The sequence below is a fragment of the Lynx canadensis genome, chromosome D4, assembly GCF_007474595.2.
Source record: "Lynx canadensis isolate LIC74 chromosome D4, mLynCan4.pri.v2, whole genome shotgun sequence".
Classification (NCBI taxonomy): domain Eukaryota; kingdom Metazoa; phylum Chordata; class Mammalia; order Carnivora; family Felidae; genus Lynx; species Lynx canadensis.
The window spans coordinates 57,084,662-57,107,415 of record NC_044315.2 but is presented as its reverse complement, the minus strand read 5'-3'; the positions used below and the strand labels follow the sequence as shown (position 1 = coordinate 57,107,415).

The window sequence follows — 22,754 nt, the reverse complement described above, 5'->3', positions numbered from 1 at the left end:
GAGTTACACTTTTTTGTTAGAATCTACTCCCCCCATCCCACTCTCCAGCCATCTCTTTCAGAGCCATGTTGATATCTGGCCATTCAAAATAATATGCTTATTTTGCATGACAGACTCATTTGACAGGTACTATAATATCATATGCCAATGTCTGAGTGGTTGTTTTCTGGGTAACCCAAACACTGATCAATCTCTACAGAGCCTGCCCTTACCCTAACATGCCATGAGTTGTCTCAGTCAAGAGACTTTTAATAGAGTGCTCAGTCATTGTGTATGAGTAACAGAAGAAAAGGGTGAGTTACTGTCCTAAGTTTGCAGAGAGAAAATTAGAACACATAAGCCTGCCCATGAAGTAGGGGTGCCAGATTTAGCAAATAAAAATACAGGACACGTTGTTGTTTATCTGAAATTCAAATTTAACTTGGCATCTTGTATTTTATCTGGCAACATGCTTAAGTACTTAAAGTTGAACAGAAAATAAGTCAAATAATCCAGAGTGTTCTGGGCTCACTGAGGTCTTACTTAACAGGGAACCTAAACAGGAAAAAGTAAAAAAAGCTCCTTAAAATGTATTGGATACCCCTCTCCCCCACTCCAAAAATAAAAAAAAGTATTGGTCTCCAGACACAATGCCTATGCTTAATCCAACTCAGAAGCCCCTCCCTGCTTTGGGTTTCTATGGTCCAAGACTTACTTTATAAAGATAGATCAGAGGATGGGAAAAAAAGAAAGTGAAGAAGGATAAATCAAAGCTAGAAATGGGTGAGAACATACTCAGCTTCTTGTTAGGCCTGGCCTCAAAAAGGGACTCAACTTAAAAAAAAAATCAGAGGAAACTGGATTGTGACCTGGCTCAACGTGGAAGAGAATCAATGGTGGTAGGTGTCCTGTGGTCATATAGCAGGAGCACAGTTAACAGAATACCTGGGATAGTGGTGGGCTCTCTCTTCCTTCCCCAAAGCCATAACACTGCCTCCTAAGAAACTCGAATCACTATTTTTACTGACTAATACCCTGAGCCCCAGTTACAATAATGCCCGTACTGGTCAGGCAAGTACTTCTCGGCTTAACAACTCCTACAGCTTCCCAGCCATTTTTCCATCACTCTGCAAAATCATCTACTTCCTCACAGAACCTAGGTCAAAACTGAGGTCTCTGAACCCTGTCTTACCTTCAGGAATCTCAATCTGTTCAGGTTATCCTCCTAAGAATCAACAAAAACAGGTTTCAGGCTGTTCTTTGAGAATGCCATCTTTAAAAGACTCACATTCTCATCTATTACTACTGACCCTGTTCACATAGTGCTAATCCCTGCCTGACTCTGGCCTACCAAGATATAAATGGCCCATATGGCCTGATCATACTACAGTAGAATTTAGGAATCTTTGATATCTATCACACTAGGCCTGCCTGGGATGTCTACCACCCCGGTCCCTGAGAAGTGTGAGTGGGCGTACCCAGGAGCTAAAGGGTAAAATCAACAAGGTCCTTCATTCCTCAACCTGTCCTGAAGCACCAGCTGACTACACTGAGTCAGCTTTAAAGGCTGTGGCTGGTCTCCAGAATTTTTCCCCAGAGGGAGTAGTTAGTCGCTAGGGCAAGAGGAGCAGGTCACTTGGGCAAAGCTCTTTCAAGTTTATCTGGGCACCTCTAAGGTACTTACCAGTAAGATTTTCTGCAGCTCCCAACCCTCATTTTTATATATATATATATATATATATATATATATATATATATATATATTTGTAAATAGAACATGAGTGGAAAACAGATGATACATAGAAGGTCCTACCAGAATGAAATTAGATTCATGAATTCAAAGACTGAATATATTCAGTTTTAGGATCCTGATATGAGCATCACAAGTAATCCCCCAGATGCTCTTCCTTTCCACCCCGCCCCCCTTTCATATAACTGGAGACACCTTTCCCACCAAACCACTCTGCCTCACACCCTCTGCATTGGGCTCATTCATTCATTTATACACCCATCAAATATTTAACTGAGCTGATAACATGTGCCAGGCACTGTGCTTGGCGCTGGGGATACAAATGAATACTGTATGGTCTTTGCCTCCAGGATTGTCCCGAGCCAGCCCTGAGCACGGGATCACCGTGCCCTTCACAGCAGGTAAGTGCGGTGTCAGGGGACTGGCAAAACGTCAGGCCAAACATTTTCTAAGGTGAGAGTGACAAAAAGATCCTATTCTAGTTCAGGAAGATGACAACTTGGGAGCCAGGGGGCCAACGGGGCGGAGGGCACCGAGGACCCTCTGGGACTGGCTATGCGGAGGCCCCTACTACAGTCCTGGGGTCGGGTGCTCGGCGGCCGAGATGCGGGTACAACGATGACAGCCGGGCGCGAGTCAGCTGAGGGGTGTCACCGAAGGGACAGTTTGAGGAGACGGTTGGGGTGGATCTGGGGTGACGCCCAAAGGGATGTTTGGTCCTTGGGGCTTGAGGCTTCAGTGGATGGTAGAGGTGAAGTGTCAGGAGGAAGGAAGGTGGGAGTGGACCGGCAGGGTGGGGATGAAGGGCCACGGAGAAGGGCTGAGGGGAAGGGCGGCGGCACAGAGAGCTTTCCCCTAAGGGATTGTTTGGAACGTGAGGGCAATGGGTCTTCCGGACCCCGCCAGCCCCCAAAGAAACGTCCCTACCTCGTTTCTCTTCTCAGCGTGATCCTACGGTGCCCGCGGCGTTGGTGGAGGCGGCGGCGCGGCCGGCGGCGTCTCGCGCCCCTCTGGGGTCGCGTTGCAGCTGGGACAGGCCGGCGCCCCCCTCCTCTCCAGACGGGTTGGTAATGTCCGGTTCCCCCTGCAGCCGCGGCGCCGATGGTCCAATCTGGGTTGCCCTCATGCCGCCCCTCCGGACGGCGCGTTGGTTCGGTCCTTCGGGCCCGCCGTGTTTGGCCCACCTCCCCCGCTTCTCGCTGTGATGGGTGCAGCAAGTCACGCGCAGAGCTTTCCCGCGAGGGGAGCGGCGAGGCTTCCGCTGTGGCCCCGCCTTCTGCGGCCCGCGCCCCGCCCCTTCGGGGCGGTGCGCGGCGAGGCGCGCCTTGAGTCTTCGGGAACCCAGGTGACCCTGGGCGTGGGCCTAATGGCTTCGAAGGCAGGTGTATCTGTGCACCCACTTTCGCCTAAAGCAGCAAGTCTCAACCCTGACACCTCAGTAGACCCTCTTAGGGAAAACGGAAAATGAAAATAGAGCAACAAAACTAAGGCCTGACCTCGGCGGAGACGGCTGAATCAGGATCATTGGGATGGGAGTGTAGTGGTGGTTGGGAGGCCCCAGGCTGTGATATTTTAAAAGTACCCCATGCATCACCAGGTTAAGAATCTTGGTAAAACCTGGAACTGACAAAGACTCTCTCCTTTGACCCAAACTTTAGGATCCTCTGAGTTCTCTGCTGGACTAGGCCTGACCTTGGGCTTCCCCATAGAATCCAGTTTGAACAAGAATCTTCCTAAGTCAGTTTAGTTAGAATCCCCCACCTTTGGTATCTGACCACCCTTTGTATCTTACCACCCTGGTCTGCCTTCAAGCAAGAATTCTGTTGAGACCCTTTAGCAAGAATTCCCCTTACCCCTGATGTATCCTCTTAGCAATTGCTATCTATAGTCTGAATGTTTGTGTCTCTCAAATTCACACATGGAAATATCCCCAAAGGTGATGGCTCTAGTAGGCTGGGGCCTTTGAGAAGTGGTTGCATCATGAAGGTGGCACCCACATGAATTGAATGAGTGCTCTTATGGAAGAGGTCTCTCAGAGCTCCCTAGCCCAATCCTCTAGGTGAGGATACAAGGGGAAGTCTGCTGCCCAGAAGGGAGCCCCTCACCCAACCAAGCTGCCACTCTGATCTCTGATTTCTAGCCTCCAGAACTGTGAGAAGTAAATTTGTTGTTTATAAGCTACAGAGTCTGTGGTATTTCACTATAGCTGCCTGCACAGACTAAGACGGTAATTTTCTATCCACTGACCCCTATACTGCTACTTGGCTAGAAAATCCCCCCTCTTCTTGTTGGTGTCTGAGTTGAGCTCAATCTCTCCCCCATTTGCAAAATCCCATTTCAATGGTCCCCATACCTGTTGTGATGCCCTTTAAGGTCTGCCTTACCATCTTTAACAAGTGTCATGAATAACCTTTTTCTTTAAGAGAACTCATGCTCTTCCTGTTCCTCATGGAAGGCAGGATGTATGTGGGACATTGAGGATCCTGTTGTCTCTTTCTTCCTGACAAAGGTCAGTGGGGGATGGGGTGGGAGGTGGGCAGGTGGTCATTCAGCAAATAATATAAATTCCCTGGGTTCCATGCTTCGTGAAAGTTAGAGACTGAGACCGTATGCATTCACAGGGTTGTTGGCTCACAGTCAAGGAAGCAGATAAATGTCATGCTGTGTAATGCATCCTCAGGCTTCACAGAAGTGGTGTAAACGGAGTTTTGAAGAATGAATGGTAAAGGGTGTGGGGGAATCAGCATGTCCAAAAGAACACAGGGGCAAAACAACTGATATGCTTAAGGTGTGGGGTATAATGGAGAGAGCACAGCAGATATAGTCAGGGGCTTTTGAAGAGCTTCCTATGATATACTAAAGAGTTGGGACACATTCTGTAAACAGTGGAGAGACACTGAAGGGCTTTATGCAGTGGGAGGAATGACAAATCAAATTTGAATTTCAGAAATAAAATTCTGGGGGGGGGGGGGCGGTGATGTGGAGAAGGCTAGGACTGCAGGTAGGGAGATTGATGAAAAGTTGTATGCTTGTACAGTTAGGTGGTCCAGGGTAAAGACTTAACCCAAACTAGGCCAAACAGAATCCCTTCCCTGAGAATTTGGAATTGGGGGAGAACTATACCCTTATTCATAGTTGGACTTACAATGGAAACTGAGATCTGTGACCATCTTTTACTTGCCAAATGGTCTGAGTAGCAAAGAAAAGCAGTTTGCTGAGAAGGATCAATCTGTTTCAAAGAAAGGAGCCAAGTGTAGACACAAAGAGGTTCCTGGGGGGCTTTCCAGCAGTGTGTTCCACTTTGGAGGCTCAGCTTGACTTCTACCCTGGGTTCATGGCACATCTTTCTATCATTTCATATAGTCTCATTTTTGTCCTCAATAAGCAAAGATTACTTCCTGTTATTTGTGTTATGAGCTAATTTTTGAAAAGGTAAAATCATGAGTCTTATACAAATATAAAATAAACACATATTAAACTCACTAATTAGTGAGGGAGCTAATTCAAGAAACTAAAACCGGTTCAGATGAGGATTTGACTTTTATAAGTGTATATTTTCTACCAGACAAAATTAATTTGCATCATCAGGAACAAGAATCATTAGCATTGTCATGGATAGAAACATTTTGCATTATTACCAGTATTCAAACAGATTTGCACTTTCAAATTTCACTCTAGTAAGAGCATGGATATTGAGTTACAGGAAAGTAAAGAAACCAATTGAGACTCTGTAGTAATTATAATGAGAAGTGAGAGGATCTGAATTAGGGCAGTGGCTGAGGAGTTAGATAAAAGGAGATAGATTTAAGAGAGATTTAGAATATAGAATCAATAGGACTTAATGCTTAATTAAATGTGTTGTTGGGGGAGCCTGGGTGGCTCAGTCAGTTGAGCTTCTGACTCTTAATTTCTGCTCAGGTCATGATCCCAGAGTCCTGGGATGGAGCCAGGCATCAAGCTCTGAACTGAGCATGGAGCCTGCTTTTAAGATTCTCTCTCTCTCTGTCTCTCCTCTTTCTCCTTCCCTTTGCCCCTCTCCCCCCGCTGGTGCCCACTAAAATAAAAATAAGTAAATATAAATAAATAAATAAATAAATAAATAAATAAATAAATAAATAAATAAAATGTGTTGTTGGAGGCAGGGCATAAAGTTGATCAAATGACTATGATGACTCCCAGGGTCCTCCAATGCTGAGTCTTCTCTAAACCTCTGAACGTATCTTGGATATGTATCTTGGAGCTAGAATTGCAGGGAAATGTTGGAGCTAAGAATTGTGCCCTTGGGGTACCTGGGTGGCACAGTCGGTTAGGCTTCCAACTCTAGATCTTGGCTCAGGTCATGATCTTGTGGTTCATGAGTTCGAGCCCTGTGTTGTGCTCTGCAACTAATGGTGTGGAGCCTACTTGGGAGCCTGCCTCTCCTTCTCTCTGTCCCTTCCCTTCTTGTGCTCTCTAAACAAACCAACAAACAAACATAAAAATGTTTTTAAAGAATTGCTCCCTTGTTTCTCTTCTCCTGGCAGTGGTAAATAAATTATTTTTCCTGCAAGTTCTTAAAGAAAAGGTGCAGGGTGAGCCAGATGGTTCTGTGACCTTGCCCTGTTCCTAAAAGGCTGTAGATGAGGAAAAAGTCTAAACTTGGCCTATATAAACTGGAATTGCCTCTGGGTTTTTTGCTATTGGCAAAAACAGGGAAAAAGATGTCCTTATGGAACCCAACTTCAGAAAGCCCCTCATGGGGTTCTTTCCTGCAATGAAATAATATCTTTGTTTCTCTTTGGACATCTGCTTATGCTTTTGCCTCAGGCTAAATATCTTGGCTCACTTACCTTCATACAGCAAATCATGGCCACTTTAAAATGGAGGCCCCACTGTTCCCTGTTATCACTGACTTAGTTTCCCACTCACTAGCTACTGTCCTTATCACTGACTTAGTTTCCCAGAGTTCTAATTCTAATTTCTAGAGAGAGAGAAGCTATAGTGAGTTATATATCCACTCTTGGCCAGTTGTGGCTAGGGGTAGTGGAGTCAACTGGCACCAAACATGACCACCCAAATTCACCCCTTCATCAGGGCTGTGTGGGGAGAGTCAGTAATCCATGAATTCAGTATCCTGCTTTTCAGAGAAGAAGCCATTGGGTAAATCCATAGGATCATTTGACAAACCAGTGCTTGCATCTTTGGTAGCCAACCCATGTCGTCCTTTGAGTCTACCTTCAAAATATATCCTCTAATCATCTACTTATTTCTCCACTGCTTCTATCCTCATCCAAGCCACCACCATGCCATGCCTAGACAACTGTAATTGCCTACTAAATAGTCTCCCTGAGGTCACTTTTGCATCCCTATTGTCCAGAGAGTGGCCTGAACAATCTTCCAAACTGGCTTTAAAGCTCTCCACTGTTTCCCATCATATCTATCAAAACACCCTTCTCTTTGTGCATCATGTTTTGTCTACATTGGCGTCTTTTTCCTACACACAAAGATAGCTCCTATCTTAGGGACTTTTAACTAGCTATTTACTCTGCTTATAATGTCTTTCCACTATATTTTTGCAAGGCTAGATCTTTCTAGTCATTTATGTCTCATTTCACATGCCACTTCTTCAGAAAGGCCTTTTATGACTACTAAATACAAAGTAGCTCCCCCTTCCTTCTCACAGTCCCTCACTATTAAAGTATCTTCATAGCACTTATTATCTGAATGATCTTGTTTACTTTGTTATTGTTTCCCTTAATAGAATGTAAGATCCATGATAGTAGAAACCTTTTTGATTTTTGGCTTTCACTGTATCTCTACGTTGAGAACAGTGCCCAGATCATAGTAGATGCTCAGTAAATACTTGTACATGTGGATGAATGTGATGGAGAGAGAGAGAGAGAGAGAGAGAGAGAGAGAGAGAGAGAGAGAGAGAAATTGGAACCTTGAAAGGATGGGATTTGTGGGATAGGGATTACTATAAAACCATTTTATTTTGTCTTCCACTCTTTAAACCCACTCCATAAGACTGTACACTTCATGAATTTTCTGGTCATTTTCAGGTAGCAACCAGTACTTGTCACTGCTTCACTTTAATAATTAAAATAGCCAGACTAATAAAATAATTCTTTAAACTTCAAACTTTAAAATTATGGCTTTTCCTATCTCTCAGCTTGGCCCTACTATAAATGCCCATGTTTAGTGGGAAAAGGGGGTGAGGATTAGTAGATATCTATCTTTTCTCCCTTGCTTAGCTTGCTAGCACTCTCAGAGTTTGAGCAGGGTGGAAAGAGAAGAGATGAGGAAGGTTCTTACTTGGCTAATACTACCACAAACTAGTTTTAGTGCTTGACAAGTATCTAAAGTTGACTCTCAAGGAGCCCTTTTGTAGGTTTTTCGGTGACACCCTCTCTGTTGATTGAGCTATTTCTCCTATACCTAGTTACTTTAATATGGGTGAATTCAGCTCTAGTTGGTCACTTACAACTCCTTTAGAAATCTCTAAGAATTAAAAAAAAAAACTTTACTTAAGTATACTTTACATACAATAAATTTGCAGATTTTAAGTGTACAGTTTGATGAGTTCTGACAAATATATACACCCAGGTAAATACTTCCAAAATCAAGATATAGAAAATTTACCTCATGTCCCTTCACAGGCAGTCAAACCCTGAGGCAACCTTTTATCTAATTAGAAATATCTAACCATTTGACAACAGATCTATTGCTTCCTTCTGCTGAGATCTCAACTTTTCAGATCCTGTCTCTCTGACAGGATAAAGAAACCCTAATTAGGTCTGTTACATGGCCCATATGTGGTCTATGGGGAGTACCCATGCATCCCTTTGTCCTGAAAAATAATGGGGGCATAGGCCAATCTCACCAGCCACCTCTTTTTGCTCTTCCATAAAAAAGGTAGCTAATTGTTCTCCTGCTTTTTAGATTTTCCAGGTATGAGTTAGGTATGAGTTCTCTGTAACCCCAAACACATTAATCATATCAATTTCTCCAAAGAATTTCCTTAAAACCCTCTCAACTTGAACTGAACTTGGGATGGGACTCAAAGTCCATTAGTAATTCTCTCTAAACGTCCCTTATCAATGTCTAAATTTCTGGCCTTTTTCTCAAGGTGGGTGAGGTGATTAAAAGTTGCACACTTATTTTTCATACCCCCCTTTCCAAGTCTTGCATGATCATCTCACCCTTCAGTTTGGAACGTGGCATGTGCTGTCTTGGATCCTCAGCAGAGACTGAGACTCAAATCTCCCAAGATGCACATAAACCACCAGGAGAGGATGCTGATTCTTCAGGAGCTTTGGGGGATACTATAGGTCCAAATTGTATTCTTACAAATGCCTTATAAGGGAGACCATGTGTGACCATGTTTCATAAAAAGAGACCTCTAAAGTATAACTGAACACTACATACCAAAGGATAAGATTTATTTTGAAAGGACAGGGTAAGAGGCAAGTTTAGGACAAATAAAAGGTAGTAGATTTAATTTACTCATTCACTGAAAAACATTAATAATCTAAGTGCCAGTACTGAATACCAAAATGAAACAGAGTTCTTGTCCTCAAGGAGATTATCATGGCCTAGCAGAAAAGACAGATAAGTAAATCATAATTAAAAGAGGCATGTGAGTGATAATACATTCAAATCTTGAGAACTGAAAATAAGAGAAATATACAAGGTGGTCTAATATAAGGAAGGTCTGGTCCAAGGAAGAGGCACCCAAATCAGAATAGGAGGTTGGGTGTCAGTGAAGGCTCCCAGAGGAAGTGACCCAAAGCTGAGAGTGAAGAGCAGATAGACATTAGCTAGACAAAGGAGGGAGGTGTATTCTAAGAGGAGAGAATACAAAGAGCCAAAGCATAGAGGCTTCTGAAGACAATGGAACCTTTGAGGAATTACAAATAGTTTGATATGGCAGAAATGAGAATAGGGGTGCCTGGGCGGCTCAGTCGGTTGAGCGTCCAACTTCCGCTCAGGTCATGATCTCACAGTTTGTGGGTTCGAGCCCCATGTGGGGCTCTGCGCTGACAATTCAGAGCCTGGCGCCTGCTTCAGATTCTATGTCTCCCCCTCTCTATCTGCCCCTCCCCCGTTCGTGCTGTCTCTCTCTCTCAAAAATAAACATTTAAAAAACTTTTTAAAAATGAGAGCATATGCAGCAGAAATTGGTGATGAAGCTAGAGAGGTAGGCAGCACCCAGGTAGGAAAGCTATGATGAGTCATTAAAGGTTTTTAAACCGTCAAATGACATGATCTGATTTGTATTTTAAGAGGTCATTCTCTGTGGTATAGATAATGGATTGGAAACAAGCAGAACCAGAGGCAGGGAGACCAGAGAGGCAGATGTTGTCATAATCTAGGCAAGAAATGATGACAGCAATGGGACTGGGGAGGATAGTAAGGGACAGATTTGAAGACATTTCTAAGAGTAAATGGAACTTGGTAACAGAATGGATTGGATTAGAAGAATGAAAGGGAGGAGTCCAGAAAGACTTTGAGGTTTCTGGTCTGAGTTAGTGGGTGGTGATGCTGTTCGGGGAAAGAAGAAAAACAGGCAGAGAAGCAGATTTCAATATCCTTTCATTTCATTTGTTCATTAATTCAATAGACCTTTACTAAAGGCCTATTATATGCTTTGAATAACAAGTAAATCAATGATTACAATGCCCTGTGATAAGTGTCACTGAAAGAGGTACACACAGGAGAGCAATTAAATAAATAGGAAGGGTATGTAAGTCACACTGAGGAATTAGGGGAAGCTCTTGGAGGAGACTGCCTAATCTAATCTTTCAAAAAAAAAATTGGGAAATTCACAAAACATACAATTCACCATTTTAAACTATACAATTCAGGGGGCATTTAGTATATTCACAGTGTTGTTTGACTACCACCTCTATCTACTTTCAACTGTTCTGAGATTTGAAGGGTGACTAGGAGTTTGTTGGGTGAAGAAGAGGGTGAGGGAAAGCATTTTAGGATATAAGAATAGCATGTTTGATGACATGAAGACCAGAAGTGGCATGGCTAGTGTGAATGCACATGGGGGAGTAGTGTAAAACAAGGTAGAGAGGGCCCAAAAATAAAATGTCCCAATTTTAGCTTTATCCAGAAGGTATGGAAAGCCACTAAAAGGTACAAAGCTGGGGTCTGACATGACCAAGTTTGCTGTTTATAAAGACTACTCTGGAAGTGGTACTGGTGATGCTTTAGACAAGAGGAAAACCAGGAACATGACTTGGGAGATTTTATGCAGTAATCCAGATGAGAGGTGATCAAAGTTTGAACAAGGGCAATGGTGGTAAAAATGGAGGGAACTGAAAACAAGACACAATAAAGATGCAGAATTTACATTATTTGATGACTTATAAGACATCAGACTAGAGGAAGAGTATAGGATGATTTCCATCATACTGTCTTGGGTGACTGTGATGAGGGTGATGACATTCTGGGGTAAATTTCTGGGGGCAAAATAATTAATATATGTTGGTGGACTGAGTGTGAATTTCCTAAGATTCAACTAAATGAAGGATTTCAGAATCAGTTTTTTTTTTTAACGTTTTTTTATTTTTGAGACAGGGAGAGACAGAGCATGAACGGGGGAGGGTCAGAGAGAGAGGGAGACACAGAATCTGAAACAGGCTCCAGGCTCTGAGCTGTCAGCTCAGAGCCCGATGTGGGGCTCGAACTCACAGAGTGTGAGATCGTGACCTGAGCCGAAGTCGGCCGCTTAACCGACTGACCCACCCAGGCGCCCCCAGAATCAGTTTAATAAATGGATCTGGATCTAAGAGAAAGAGCTGGTAAATGAAGTCATGCATCTGGATGAAGTCACTCAGGAAAGATACTGAGAAAGATGTGCAGAGAACCTGATACTGAACTTTAGGAACCAATATTTAAGGTGTATAAAGGGGAAAAAGCTATATGGTTAAAGGATGTGGTCATACTGAGGTATGAAGTGAAATGGAGCTGAAAAAGGAGAGAAAGCAGGTGGGGAGGGAAATATTGAACTAATTTGAAGGGGGAGGGTGGTGGGGACCTGCGAGCCAATGATATTGCTTGGACTATGTTATTGTCACTGGGGTCCAACAGATCATACAAATCTCTCCACTCCAAATTAAGCAATTTATTACTCCATAAACTTCTCAGAAACAATTTCCCAAGTACATACAATTTCTTCTCTAAGTAATTTTATGGAATGAAGACATGTGTTCATCAATTATGACTTATATCCCCTCAAGGCAGGAACCACCTCTTTTTTTTTTTTTTTTTATCCAGAAACTCCTTCAGCTTCTTATGACCAGCTTTTCATAACTGCCTTCTTTTGCTACCCAGGGCCAGCAAAAAGATTCACCCTGAATTCCCCAGATAAACCTGAGAAGGGTGCCTGGATGGGATATGTTTGTGTGGGACCCTGGAAGGTTTATGGTTACTCTGGGTATGGAAAACAGAGCCCAAAGTAAGATTCTTAAGTCATATTTTCTTTTCCCTTTCCTATATTGCATCTCTTCACCCACTACTTTCATATTTTCTTGTCTGGATTAAAACTTGGAAGGGTTGGTGGAAGGGAGGCCTGACATTGCTTTTTCTTGAAATGCTGCAACTCTGACAGATATCTGGGGGCTCTTTCTTTACCTTTCCTTGCCTTACCTGGACACAGCCTTCTAGGGAATGAAGCCCCTGAAATGAGAGCTAAAGGGCAGGTTTATGCTGGTTTCCCCAGGGCTCAAATCCATCCTTATTAAGTTGTATGAATACAAGGGAGGAAGAGTAATGACTGATTCCTTTGAGATTTCCCTATGGATCTCTACTTTTTAAAAAGAAAGCTGTTTTTCTTGGATACCCTAGACCTCAATATCTTGCCAGAAGTGATGAGGGCCCCAAAGCCTTGCTTGTGCGAGAATGCATAGGCAGAACGTCGACAGCTTGCATATTTCAGTTTGGTCCGGGTTGGGGGTGGCAGTGGAAGTTTCGTGCAAAGATGAATTCTGTCCATAATCTATAGCCAGAACATGAAGGGCAGTGTTTTTATCCACAGAGGCAAAGGCAAAGAGGGCCATGAATTATATCTGGGTAGATTCCTTGTTCTACTCACCTTGTCCACGTTGACAGGCCAGAATAGTGGTTTGAGAAATTGGTACCCAATCACAGGCAAAATACAGAGGACCACGCTGAGGACAATACTCAGCCACATTTGTGGCAGGTTCAGAGTGTTCCTGGCCACACCTGTAAAAAATGAGCCAGGAGGGGGAAAGGCTTAACCAGAGTCTAGACGAAGGGGGCTGTCAGCCAGAACCTAGATAACTCTCCAACCCAAAGAAGGAAGTTATTGGTTTGGAGACCATTTAATCTCCTAATAACATAAATGCAAAAGAATTAGAGTGAGGTGCTTTTCTACAGGCAAAGTCACTGTGAATTCACATGCCTCTGTCTCCCTTTAAAGGCTGGGCAGGCCAGGAAAGATGGGGGTAGGTTACAGGAATCCTAGAACATTGGCCTAGACACAAAAATGGGATGCAGGGTTTTGGAGGGGGGAAAATGAGTGGCTTGATGACAGATGAGAGCCAGCCACATCTAATATCTACCCTCTCTATATTTTGCTCCCATCAAAGTAGAGATAAGAGATAGGAAAATTAATGTGGGAGACAATAAGGCAGTATGCCACAGTAGAAAGGATATTGGACTGGGAACCAGGAGAGCTAGATTTGAATAATTTTTAAAAACCTGCAGTCTCTAAAATGGTGCTAATAATTCTTGCTCTTTGTACCTCATAGGATGCTTACAAAAATCAAGTTAGGTAAGAAATTTGAAAATATCTCAGAAAATCTAACAGGGTAAAATATTCCCCTAGCTAGATTTTGCATCCTTTTAGGGCAGAGACAATGTCTTATTCATATCTATATCCACAGAACCTAGCACATAGTAATATGTGCTCAGTGAACATTTATTAAACAAATGTATTTGATTCACACTCCTCAGCCCTACCCCCAACCTCCTTGCCACATACTGGGTGGGCATAGCCTTACCTAGGAATTGGAAGAGGTTGGGGAACATTAAGCACAAGCCATCACTGTACAGGAAGAATAAGATGCAAAAGTAGAAACCCAGGCTACCCCAGGTGAAGATGTGGCTTATCGTTGTCCAGTAGGTTGTCTCCAAGGCAATCTGAAAAGCACCCTCTTATGTGCAATACTCTACAATCTGGGGCATATCAGCCACCTCCCTTCTCCAGTCCCGTAATGGAGGATGATCCCTTCCCACCTTCCCTCCCTCCTTCTTCTTTCCCTTTCTTCCAGACAGGCTCCCCACCCAATCCCCTCCCTACCACCCCCCACCCAACACTGGCCACACCTGCATTGTGACCACCCAGAGCAAGGAGGTCTGCACTATCAGGGAGAAGGACTGGTAGTCGGAGATTTCTTTCCCATCACTGCGCACTGAGTTGTAAATGGTCCCCATAGGGATAAAGAACAGGACGAAGGAACTGTAGATCCCATGCACTAAACACTTCACAAATTCCTTCTTGTTGAAATAGAGGTTGTGCTGTCCTGGCTCATACAGCTCTGGGAAGCGTAGACTCCATGTTTCATTCACGTCCTGGAAGCACCAGAGGGTAAGGAGGAAGGCTCAGGGTCTCTCCATAGAAGTTCCCATCTCCATCAGAGTAGAAGCTTCTCCCCCTCACTGAGTCTGCTGCCAGACTGCCTAGGAGCTTCCTCATGGATTACTTGAGAAGTGGAACCAGAGAACAGAGCAGTGACCACAGACCCTTCGTGAAGTCCCATACTCTAGGCAAGGATCTAGGTAGTTAAAGAAAGCTAAGAGAAGTTCAAGATGGTGGTAAGGACCTGGAAGCAGTTAGGATTGCAGAGTTAAGGGGGTAATTAGGGTTGGGGTAGCTGGAAGGGAGGACAGGAGCTTGGGATGGGGGGCAGTTGGGACATGAGTCCCCAGTTTTAAGTGATCCCTTAGTTGAATATTTTTTATCAAGAGCCAGTAAAAGGAGAGGGGGAAGCCAGTGGGGACCAGTTAGTCCCATGGAGGTATCCATGTTCTGTGATGCTCCTCCCATTCCTATAGCGACTGGTGAACTCAGGTGACAGGATTCTATATATGGACACCATTGGATCTTCTTCATCTCCTAAATCTGAAACTTTGAATAACAAAGCTTGGGGCTTGTTTTTGAGAGGTTTTGGGTCCCTAGAATTAGCCAGATTAGTTGAAGCTAGATAGGACACAACTCATCCCTCTAGTTGCTCTGAGGCTAGCAGCTACTTCATGGAGAATTTTCCTTCCTACCCTGATGGAGACCAGGAACCATGATCCCATGATGTCCTCTTTTGGCTATTTTATTCCTCTTTGGAGGCTTCTATTCTATTCATTGTGCCCAAGACTGGAGGTTGGGGTAGAAAAGGAGGGAGAGGTATGGTACCAGGACCCCCAATGCCCAGGAAATTTCTGACAGGGATAGATGGTATCCCATAGGCTGACTCCCTAGGAATCAAAATATCATACCCACATTCCCATCCGTGGCCTTTAGGACTCTCACCTAGGCCACCTTGCATTGGCTTATCTTATTATCTCTGTATGGGTCTCTCCTTTCTTGAAGCCCCTTGCTTTATTTACCTAGTCCTGCCCTAATAACTCTATATCCTTTCACTACTGTTATGCACACTCAATTTACTATAAGACACAATTTCCATGTATCTCTATAAAGATAAAATTGAACACAGGAAAACTTGGATTTATAAAACTAATGATTATTTCTGGGGAGAAGGATTCTTTATCTTATGATACCTCTTCAGGTGATGAGTTCCCTTCCTTGCCCTAGAAATTACATTTATAATTGACTTTGTAGAACTCAGCTCTTTTTGTCCTCCCCACTCTTGGGAACATTCCTCAAGGGCCTAGGGGCTTTATCCCTGACTAAGAGGCTTGCTGCTGGTCTTACCTGGTCAAACAGACTCAAGCCCAGGACAGGGAGGGAGGTGTAGACAAGGTTGTAGAAAGTGATAAACCAGGTATCATAAACAGTCTAGAAGAATACCAAGGAGATTTTTTAGATTCCTCTCTTTTCCAAAATCCCAGCTCTACCTCCCAGGTTCAAGAGAGCCCCATTTGCCCCCCAACTACCTAGCACTATACTAACCTAAAGCAGGATTTGGATTTCGGAAATCTGACAGAGAAGGGTGACCCCAATCTCTATTTGGTCATACTCTATTTAGAACCTTGGGTCTCAGGCTGGGCAAGGCCATATCAAGTTTGGTTGTGGCCAACCCTACAAGGTTAATTGGATCAACCCTACTGCCATGACCTGAATGATCCATGCCTGCACAGAAAAGATCCCAAGTGCCTGCTAGGGAATGCTAGCTGGATCCCTGCACTCTCAGGCATATAAGCCTCTGGCGTCTTTTTATCTGATTTATGGTGTTCAGTAGCTTCTATTACACTGGACACTTTCTAACACTAGCAAGTAGAATAGTCCAATGACCCTCCCCCAGCTGGGTGCTCCATCCTGGGGCCTAGAGAGGGCTCCTTTACTAGCCACAAGAGGTCAGCAAAACACATACATACACACACACCTCTCAGAAACTAGAATGGCTTTGCTAGACACTGGGGGTATACAAGTCTACTACTTTCAGCTGACCAGTCTGTTTCCCTCAGAGCCCAAGGTAACAAAGGTGGTAGAGATCTCCCAAGATAATCATTCCTGAGGTTATTTTTCTTGGGAATCCTTGAGAACCCTGAAAAACTTCTCATAGGAAAATGGATTCCTTGTAGAACATAAACATCCAGGTGTCACTTTTCCCCACTACTATGGGGGAGATTTAATACTCAAATCTGAAATTAATTCATTAGAGCAACAACAATTCATGTCTGGGGCAGGGAAAAGGGGGATCGTGGTGGGGAAGTAGAAGTAAAGGGAAGCTGTGTTTTGAAGTATGGCTACAGGTAAACCCCATAGTCACCCTGTCTGGCAAGTCTTTGAGGCTTAGCCTGTTCCATAAAGATTACTTTGGATGATTAAAAAAAAACCCTCCAAGATCCAAGCATTTCCCCATATTATCTATGTTTGGAAACTATGTCTCCATGTAAGGTCAATGTTGAAAATATCTTACAGGAGAGTTTTGAAGGTGAAGTCCAAGTCAGAGCTAAGCCAGAAAAGTTAGGGTATGGAAATATAAGTTTAAGTGTTAAGGTTAGTAGATGGGATCACCATGGATAAGGAACTTTATGGATGGATGGCAGCATATCATACATTGGTCTCCAGAGAAGAAAAAGGGTCTGAGCTGGCTAAAGTGGAGGGTGAGTAGAGAAGACCCAGCTGACCAGAGTGGGGAATACCACCTGACCTCCTACCTGTGCAGAGAACCCGCTGAAGAAGGCATACCAGAAATGCACCAGGGTGAAAGCAAAATTTTTGTAAAAGAAGTAGCTGAGAAACTTGCACATGCGATTATAGGACCAGCGGCCATGGACCAAGAGTAGACGCTGAAGATAGTGGAACTGGGAGAAGGCATAGTCGCTGTTGAGCATGGCCTGCATTCCCTCCTGGCCGCTGATGCCAACCCCAATGTGGGCAGCTGCAAAGAAATCCCAGAAGCTTCTCAGCCACAGAGCTTGTCAGTTGGGCTACCAGCCTGGGAAGTGTAAAAGAAAGTCTGAGATCATGTTGTACAAATCCCTTATTTTACATTTGGAAAACACTGTTAGGCCCAGCTCAAAATGGCACTTAGTGGAGCCTTTTTCTCTTGAGTGGATTGCCCTTTTCCTTTAGTGGATTGTCAGAAAATAGCCCTTTCATCTACACTTTGTTTTGGATGCTGCCACTCAAGAATGCCTGGCATGGCTAGTACTAGAAAGCTCTCCTGGATGGTCTTTGTACCTCCTACAGCCATCTGGGCTCTTTCCTGCTGTCCATATGCTGAGGTAAAAATTTCTTGTTATCAATAAAAACCACACTCAGATATCACCTCACGCCAGTCAGAGTGGCCAAAATGAACAAATCAGGAGACTATAGATGCTGGAGAGGATGTGGAGAAACGGGAACCCTCTTGCACTGTTGGTGGGAATGCAAACTGGTGCAGCCGCTCTGGAAAGCAGTGTGGAGGTTCCTCAAAAAATTAAAAATAGACCTACCCTATGACCCAGCAGTAGCACTGCTAGGAATTTACCCAAGGGATACAGTAGTACTGATGCATAGGGGCACTTGTACCCCAATGTTTATAGCAGTACTCTCAACAATAGCCTAATTGTGGAAAAAGCCTAAATGTCCATCGACTGATGAATGGTTAAAGAAATTGTGGTTTATATACACAATGGAGTACTACATGGCAATGAGAAAGAATGAAATATGGCCCTTTGTAGCAACATGGATGGAACTGGAGAGTGTTATGCTAAGTGAAATAAGCCATACAGAGAAAGACAGATACCATATGTTTTCACTCTTATGTGGATCCTGAGAAACTTAACAGAAACCCATGGGGGAGGGGAAGAAAAAAAAAAAAGAGGTTAGAGTGGGAGAGAGCCAAAGCATAAGAGACTTAAAAACTGAGAATAAACTGAGGGTTGATGGGGGGTGGGAGGGAAGGGAGGGTAGGTGATGGGCATTGAAGAGGGCATCTTTTGGGATGAGCACTGGGTGTTGTATGGAAACCAATTTGACAATAAATTTCATATATTGAAAAAAATTTTTCTTATCACTTAAAGCCATTTACATTAGTTGAAGATGCAGCATGGATGTCAATCTAACATAATATTTAATTACCTAAGTTTATTTAAGGAGCTAAAATCCACCTGTTAGGAGGAAATAATGATGTACATACTTTGTTAGTGAGTAGCAAATTCTTTAGGAGGCTTAATATGACTTTTTCTGGATAAAACAAGGATTAGGATTGATGGAAAATGAGACTGAAGTGCCTAAAAGTTTTAATTAGTCTACTTAGTGTAGGGTAAACTCACTGATCTTCTGGTATATACCTACTGTATTGCTTAATGGAATAATTGAAACCTCTAAGGCCCTAAAAATCAGAGGAGTTCTAGAAAGTGGGGAAGAGCGCAAGAATACTTTCTAGTATTAAAGCTGAGGCTAGAATGTCTGCTAGTGTTTCCTGGATGGGGAGACAGGTTGGACTAGAGGATCTCTAGGTATTGTCCATATCTCAGAGAACCACAAGTTGCTGGAAGCCAACAACATTCAGCTGAAATTAAAACCAGTTTCAGTCATTTGCTTTTATTGGTCCAAGGCCTCAGTAAGTCTGCTATTCTTCTTCAGCCAGGGGAGTCAGAGCAAGTTCTTGCAAACACTGCTTCAGGGAAGAAGAGATCCCTGCATTGTGCCTCACAGCTAATTCCTCGGTTGGGCAGTCCTGTCTTCTGCCTAACATTGCTCAGGCCTACAGGCTTCAAAAACAGAACAGATTGTGACTCCTGCCCAGGGTTCTTCATGTAGCCTTTGATGCCATCTTGGAAAGATGGTGTGGTAGTTGCACAACCTGTTGTTCTGTGAATATATGCGTATGTTCTTGTGGGAACCATGTGTATTTGTGTGTGTATGTGTGTGTGTAAGTGCATGAATCTGAATGTTTGTGCATGTCTGCATATGGACTGATATATGCATGTGTAAATAAGTGGGAGCGTAGGTATAGAGGAGGATGAATGAAGTTGCAAAACATTATAAATGTACAATACATATGATATGCAGGACTGTGAACCAAGAACACAGTGCCACCGAGGTCAGTTTTGTCCCTGGAGGAAGGAAAGGGCAAGCCCATGGTTGAAGGTTACTGCCCCCAACCCTCACATGCCTTTGATCATGCTGACATCATTGGCCCCATCCCCGATGGCCAGTGTCACCACCTTCTTGTACCTCTTCACCATCTCTACCACCTGGGCCTTCTGAAGGGGTGTCATCCGGCAGCAGATAACTCCCTTGCACATGCACGCTGTTCGCACCAGCTCCAACTCCAGGTTCCCTTCCAGAGCATAGGCCTGCAGCATCAGAACAAACCCACATTTCAGGTTTCCCAAAAAGGCTCTCAGGACAGGACCTTTCTAGGCTCTTCCCCATCTCCATACTCTCCTGTATTACTTAGGTCAGGCATAGAGGCTCCCAGGTGCTCCATTCCCAAGGGAGACAAGTGCCCAAGTCAGTTCTAGGCGTCCTCACAACTGACACAGCCTCCAATTGGAAACCAGTCAGCCCAGTTGACTGGGCTATAAGGCCAAGTGACATTTTTGGAGGACTTGTTTCTGTTTGCTTCCCCCTTGCCCCTAAATGACAGGTCACATCAGTGGTGAAGAATTTGGATAAGGAAGGAATATGCCCTTAGCTTCTCTTTCCTTATTATTCTTGCCTGGAGAAGGATAGGGAAAGGTGTCTATCAGGAAAGGGCATCAAAAGAGAGGGGGAAAAGGGTGAGTCATGAAACAGAGAAGTGGTCTTGAAATTTCCCTGAAGTGGGCTGGACCTAGGAGAAGAGTTCTTTGGGAGAACAGAACAGAGTTGTAGCTCTGTGTTGCCTACCAGACTGCAGCCATTGATGATCAAGCCATAGTTGCCATTGGGCACCTCCTCAGGTATTCTGAGAATTTGGGGCTTCGAGGTGAGGTAAATGTTTACTGGGTCTGATTCCAGTAGAGACTCAGGTTTCATCTTGTCCCTGGCTGACCTGAAAGCCAAGAATACTGGTTAATGTCTGACTGGAAGCCCCAGAGTTAGGAAGGAAAAAGTGTCCCAGAATGAAAGTGGGTAATGTGGATAGAGCCTCTACAAAGCAATAGCCAGAACCTCATACTTGACTACCTCCTGAGACCTGCCATTGCCTTAGGTCCTTGACCATCTACACACAACACACCACACTTCTCCAACCTCAGAACTCCAACTCCTTGAGCTGTAATGCTTCTTCACAAAATCATATAAAATATTTTAGGTTTTTTTGTTTTCCCCTTCTCCATTTCTTCTTTGTTCCTTCTGGAGTGTGGGGGTCATACGAAATGAACTGTGGTAGTACATTCATCAGATGTACTCAGGTACATCTATCTGTACCTGAGTTCTTGCAGAACAGTCTCATTATTCTTGCCTTCCACGATAAACATCCCATCCATTTCTTCCTCAAATATGTTACAGGCATAGGCAATGTTCACAGCAGTCTCTACAGGGAAGGGTGAACACAGGTCACATTTTGTCTGTGACAGGGTCTTTACAAAAGTGTACACATACGTAGGCTCTAACAGTGGGCAACAGAGCCCATTTGTTCATGTTTGCCATGGATGCAGTCAAAGTGTATTTTTCATGAGTCACTGGAGACCATATTCAAACACACAGGAGACTGTTTACCTAGTACAGACTTCTGAATAATTTATCAATAATTAGGATCATTCTGGCTTAGCCTTTCTTTTTTTCTCATTTTTTAATGTGGAATGCTTCATGAATTTGCCATCCTTGTGCAGGGGCCATGCTAACCTTCTCTGTATCATTCCAGTTTTAGCGTATGTGCTGCTGAAGCAAGCACCATTCTGGCTTAGTCTTTCAACAGATCTTTCCCTCATTTCTTAAAACAATTCCAAAGCATATACACTTCTCCAAATAGTCAGGATGTACATCTCTGTGCCTGTGTTTATGCTAGATTTTATGGGGGACTGGGATGTTTTGGTTGTGGTCTTTTCTTTACATCAAGAAATCTGGAATTTGGAATAAATTCATACTAAGGAAAAAAATTTTCCAAAAAATAAATCCTGAACCCTGACTGCAAGTGATATCAAAATTCAGAGGAGAGATTGGAATTGTTATAGAAACTTTCCTGGAAAAAGACTTTGAGGGATGAGTAAGACTTATTTAGTGAAGAAAAAAACATTTCAAATGGGAAAACAACTCAAACAGAGGCTCTAGAATAGGAATTTGATTGTTTGGGACATACTGAAGATGATGGTCACTTCAAGTTGCAGTATATGTAAGTAGCAAGAAATTATCCAGATCTTGAAGGCCAGACAGTAGAGTCTGACTTTACCATGAGGAGTTCCTAAAGGTATCTGATCAGAGGAATAACATATAAAAGTAGTATATTTTAGTGAGATTAAACTGATCGTATGTAGGCTGTACTGAAATTAATAAGGACAAGAGACAGAAATCAGTTCAGAAGTTTTTGTAGAAGTTCAGAAGTACAGCAAACAGGGAACAAAGGCTGAATTAAGGTGGTCGCACAGTCAAGGGGATCTTCAGAAGATACGGTGGGACATGGTGAGAGAATGAATCTTTGGGACAACAGAGAGGGTGCTGTCAAAGATAACTCCAAAGTTTTTAGCTTGTGGGTTTCTGGATGACAGGGATCATGTCTGATTGAATCATCTCTGTTTCCTCAATGCTTAATACAGCATCCGGCATAAAGTATACTCTTAACAAACTATGTGCAAGACTGGGAGTAAAGATGTCCTGTAAGGACTTGGCCTGGGTTATAAGGTAATTATGAAATAAATGGCTAAGACAAAAAGAAAATACAAAATAATATAAAGAAATGGCTAGGGTGGGTAACGAAGAGGATTGGTCAGGTCAGGACCTCCCCTTTACCTTGCTTATCTCCAGTTAAGACCCACATTTTAATTTGGGCTTTGTTCAGGGTGGCGACTGTCTCAGGTACTCCATCCTGCAGCTTGTCTTCAATGGCTGTGGCCCCTAACAGCTTTGAACAGAGATAGCAGTGAGTGAGGAAAAAGGAGAGCATCACAGCATTTAGCTCTACCCAACAACTCAACTGGCACCTCATCACATTCTTATTAAGTTGTCTCTGTCCTGGCATGAGGATCCAGATAGTATAAAATTCAGCACACTCTGCTTCTCAACAGATTCAGCTTTTCAAACACATAAATCAAATTTAAAAACAGAATATTAGGGATCAAAGAGGGAAAAGACTTGCCCAAGTCATACATGAAGCTGTGTGCCACTTCTAAACCATCTGTTTCTCAACACACTTTCCATTCTCTCTTGCTTCACAGCATACTTCCTGGCTTGCAGGGTTGGCCACAGGGCTGGGCACCG

The 22,754-nt window shown here is 43.5% G+C and overlaps 2 protein-coding genes and 1 non-coding gene across 3 annotated transcripts in view; all 3 read right to left on the bottom strand.

Moving 5' to 3' along the window:
• The window catches only part of RUSC2 (RUN and SH3 domain containing 2), a 66,792-nt gene extending 64,050 nt beyond the window's left edge, over positions 1 to 2,742 (bottom strand). The window contains exon 1 of the mRNA XM_030293546.1: positions 2,657 to 2,742. The gene's annotated coding sequence lies outside the window, so the exon portion shown is untranslated. The remainder of the gene's footprint in view (positions 1 to 2,656) is intronic.
• The window catches only part of LOC115499103 (phospholipid-transporting ATPase FetA-like), a 114,598-nt gene continuing 94,513 nt past the window's right edge, over positions 2,670 to 22,754 (bottom strand). The window contains exons 19-29 of the mRNA XM_032595519.1: positions 22,287 to 22,398; positions 20,769 to 20,874; positions 20,247 to 20,391; positions 19,528 to 19,711; positions 17,081 to 17,304; positions 15,672 to 15,755; positions 14,072 to 14,317; positions 13,747 to 13,885; positions 12,816 to 12,946; positions 12,564 to 12,719; positions 2,670 to 3,092 (exon numbers count right to left, since the gene is read on the bottom strand). Coding sequence (XP_032451410.1) covers positions 2,670 to 3,092; positions 12,564 to 12,719; positions 12,816 to 12,946; positions 13,747 to 13,885; positions 14,072 to 14,317; positions 15,672 to 15,755; positions 17,081 to 17,304; positions 19,528 to 19,711; positions 20,247 to 20,391; positions 20,769 to 20,874; positions 22,287 to 22,398 — 1,950 coding nt within the window. The remainder of the gene's footprint in view (positions 3,093 to 12,563; positions 12,720 to 12,815; positions 12,947 to 13,746; positions 13,886 to 14,071; positions 14,318 to 15,671; positions 15,756 to 17,080; positions 17,305 to 19,527; positions 19,712 to 20,246; positions 20,392 to 20,768; positions 20,875 to 22,286; positions 22,399 to 22,754) is intronic.
• Positions 21,132 to 21,234, bottom strand: LOC115500247. Its single transcript, XR_003964482.1, has one exon. It is a non-coding gene; the product is annotated as a U6 spliceosomal RNA (small nuclear RNA).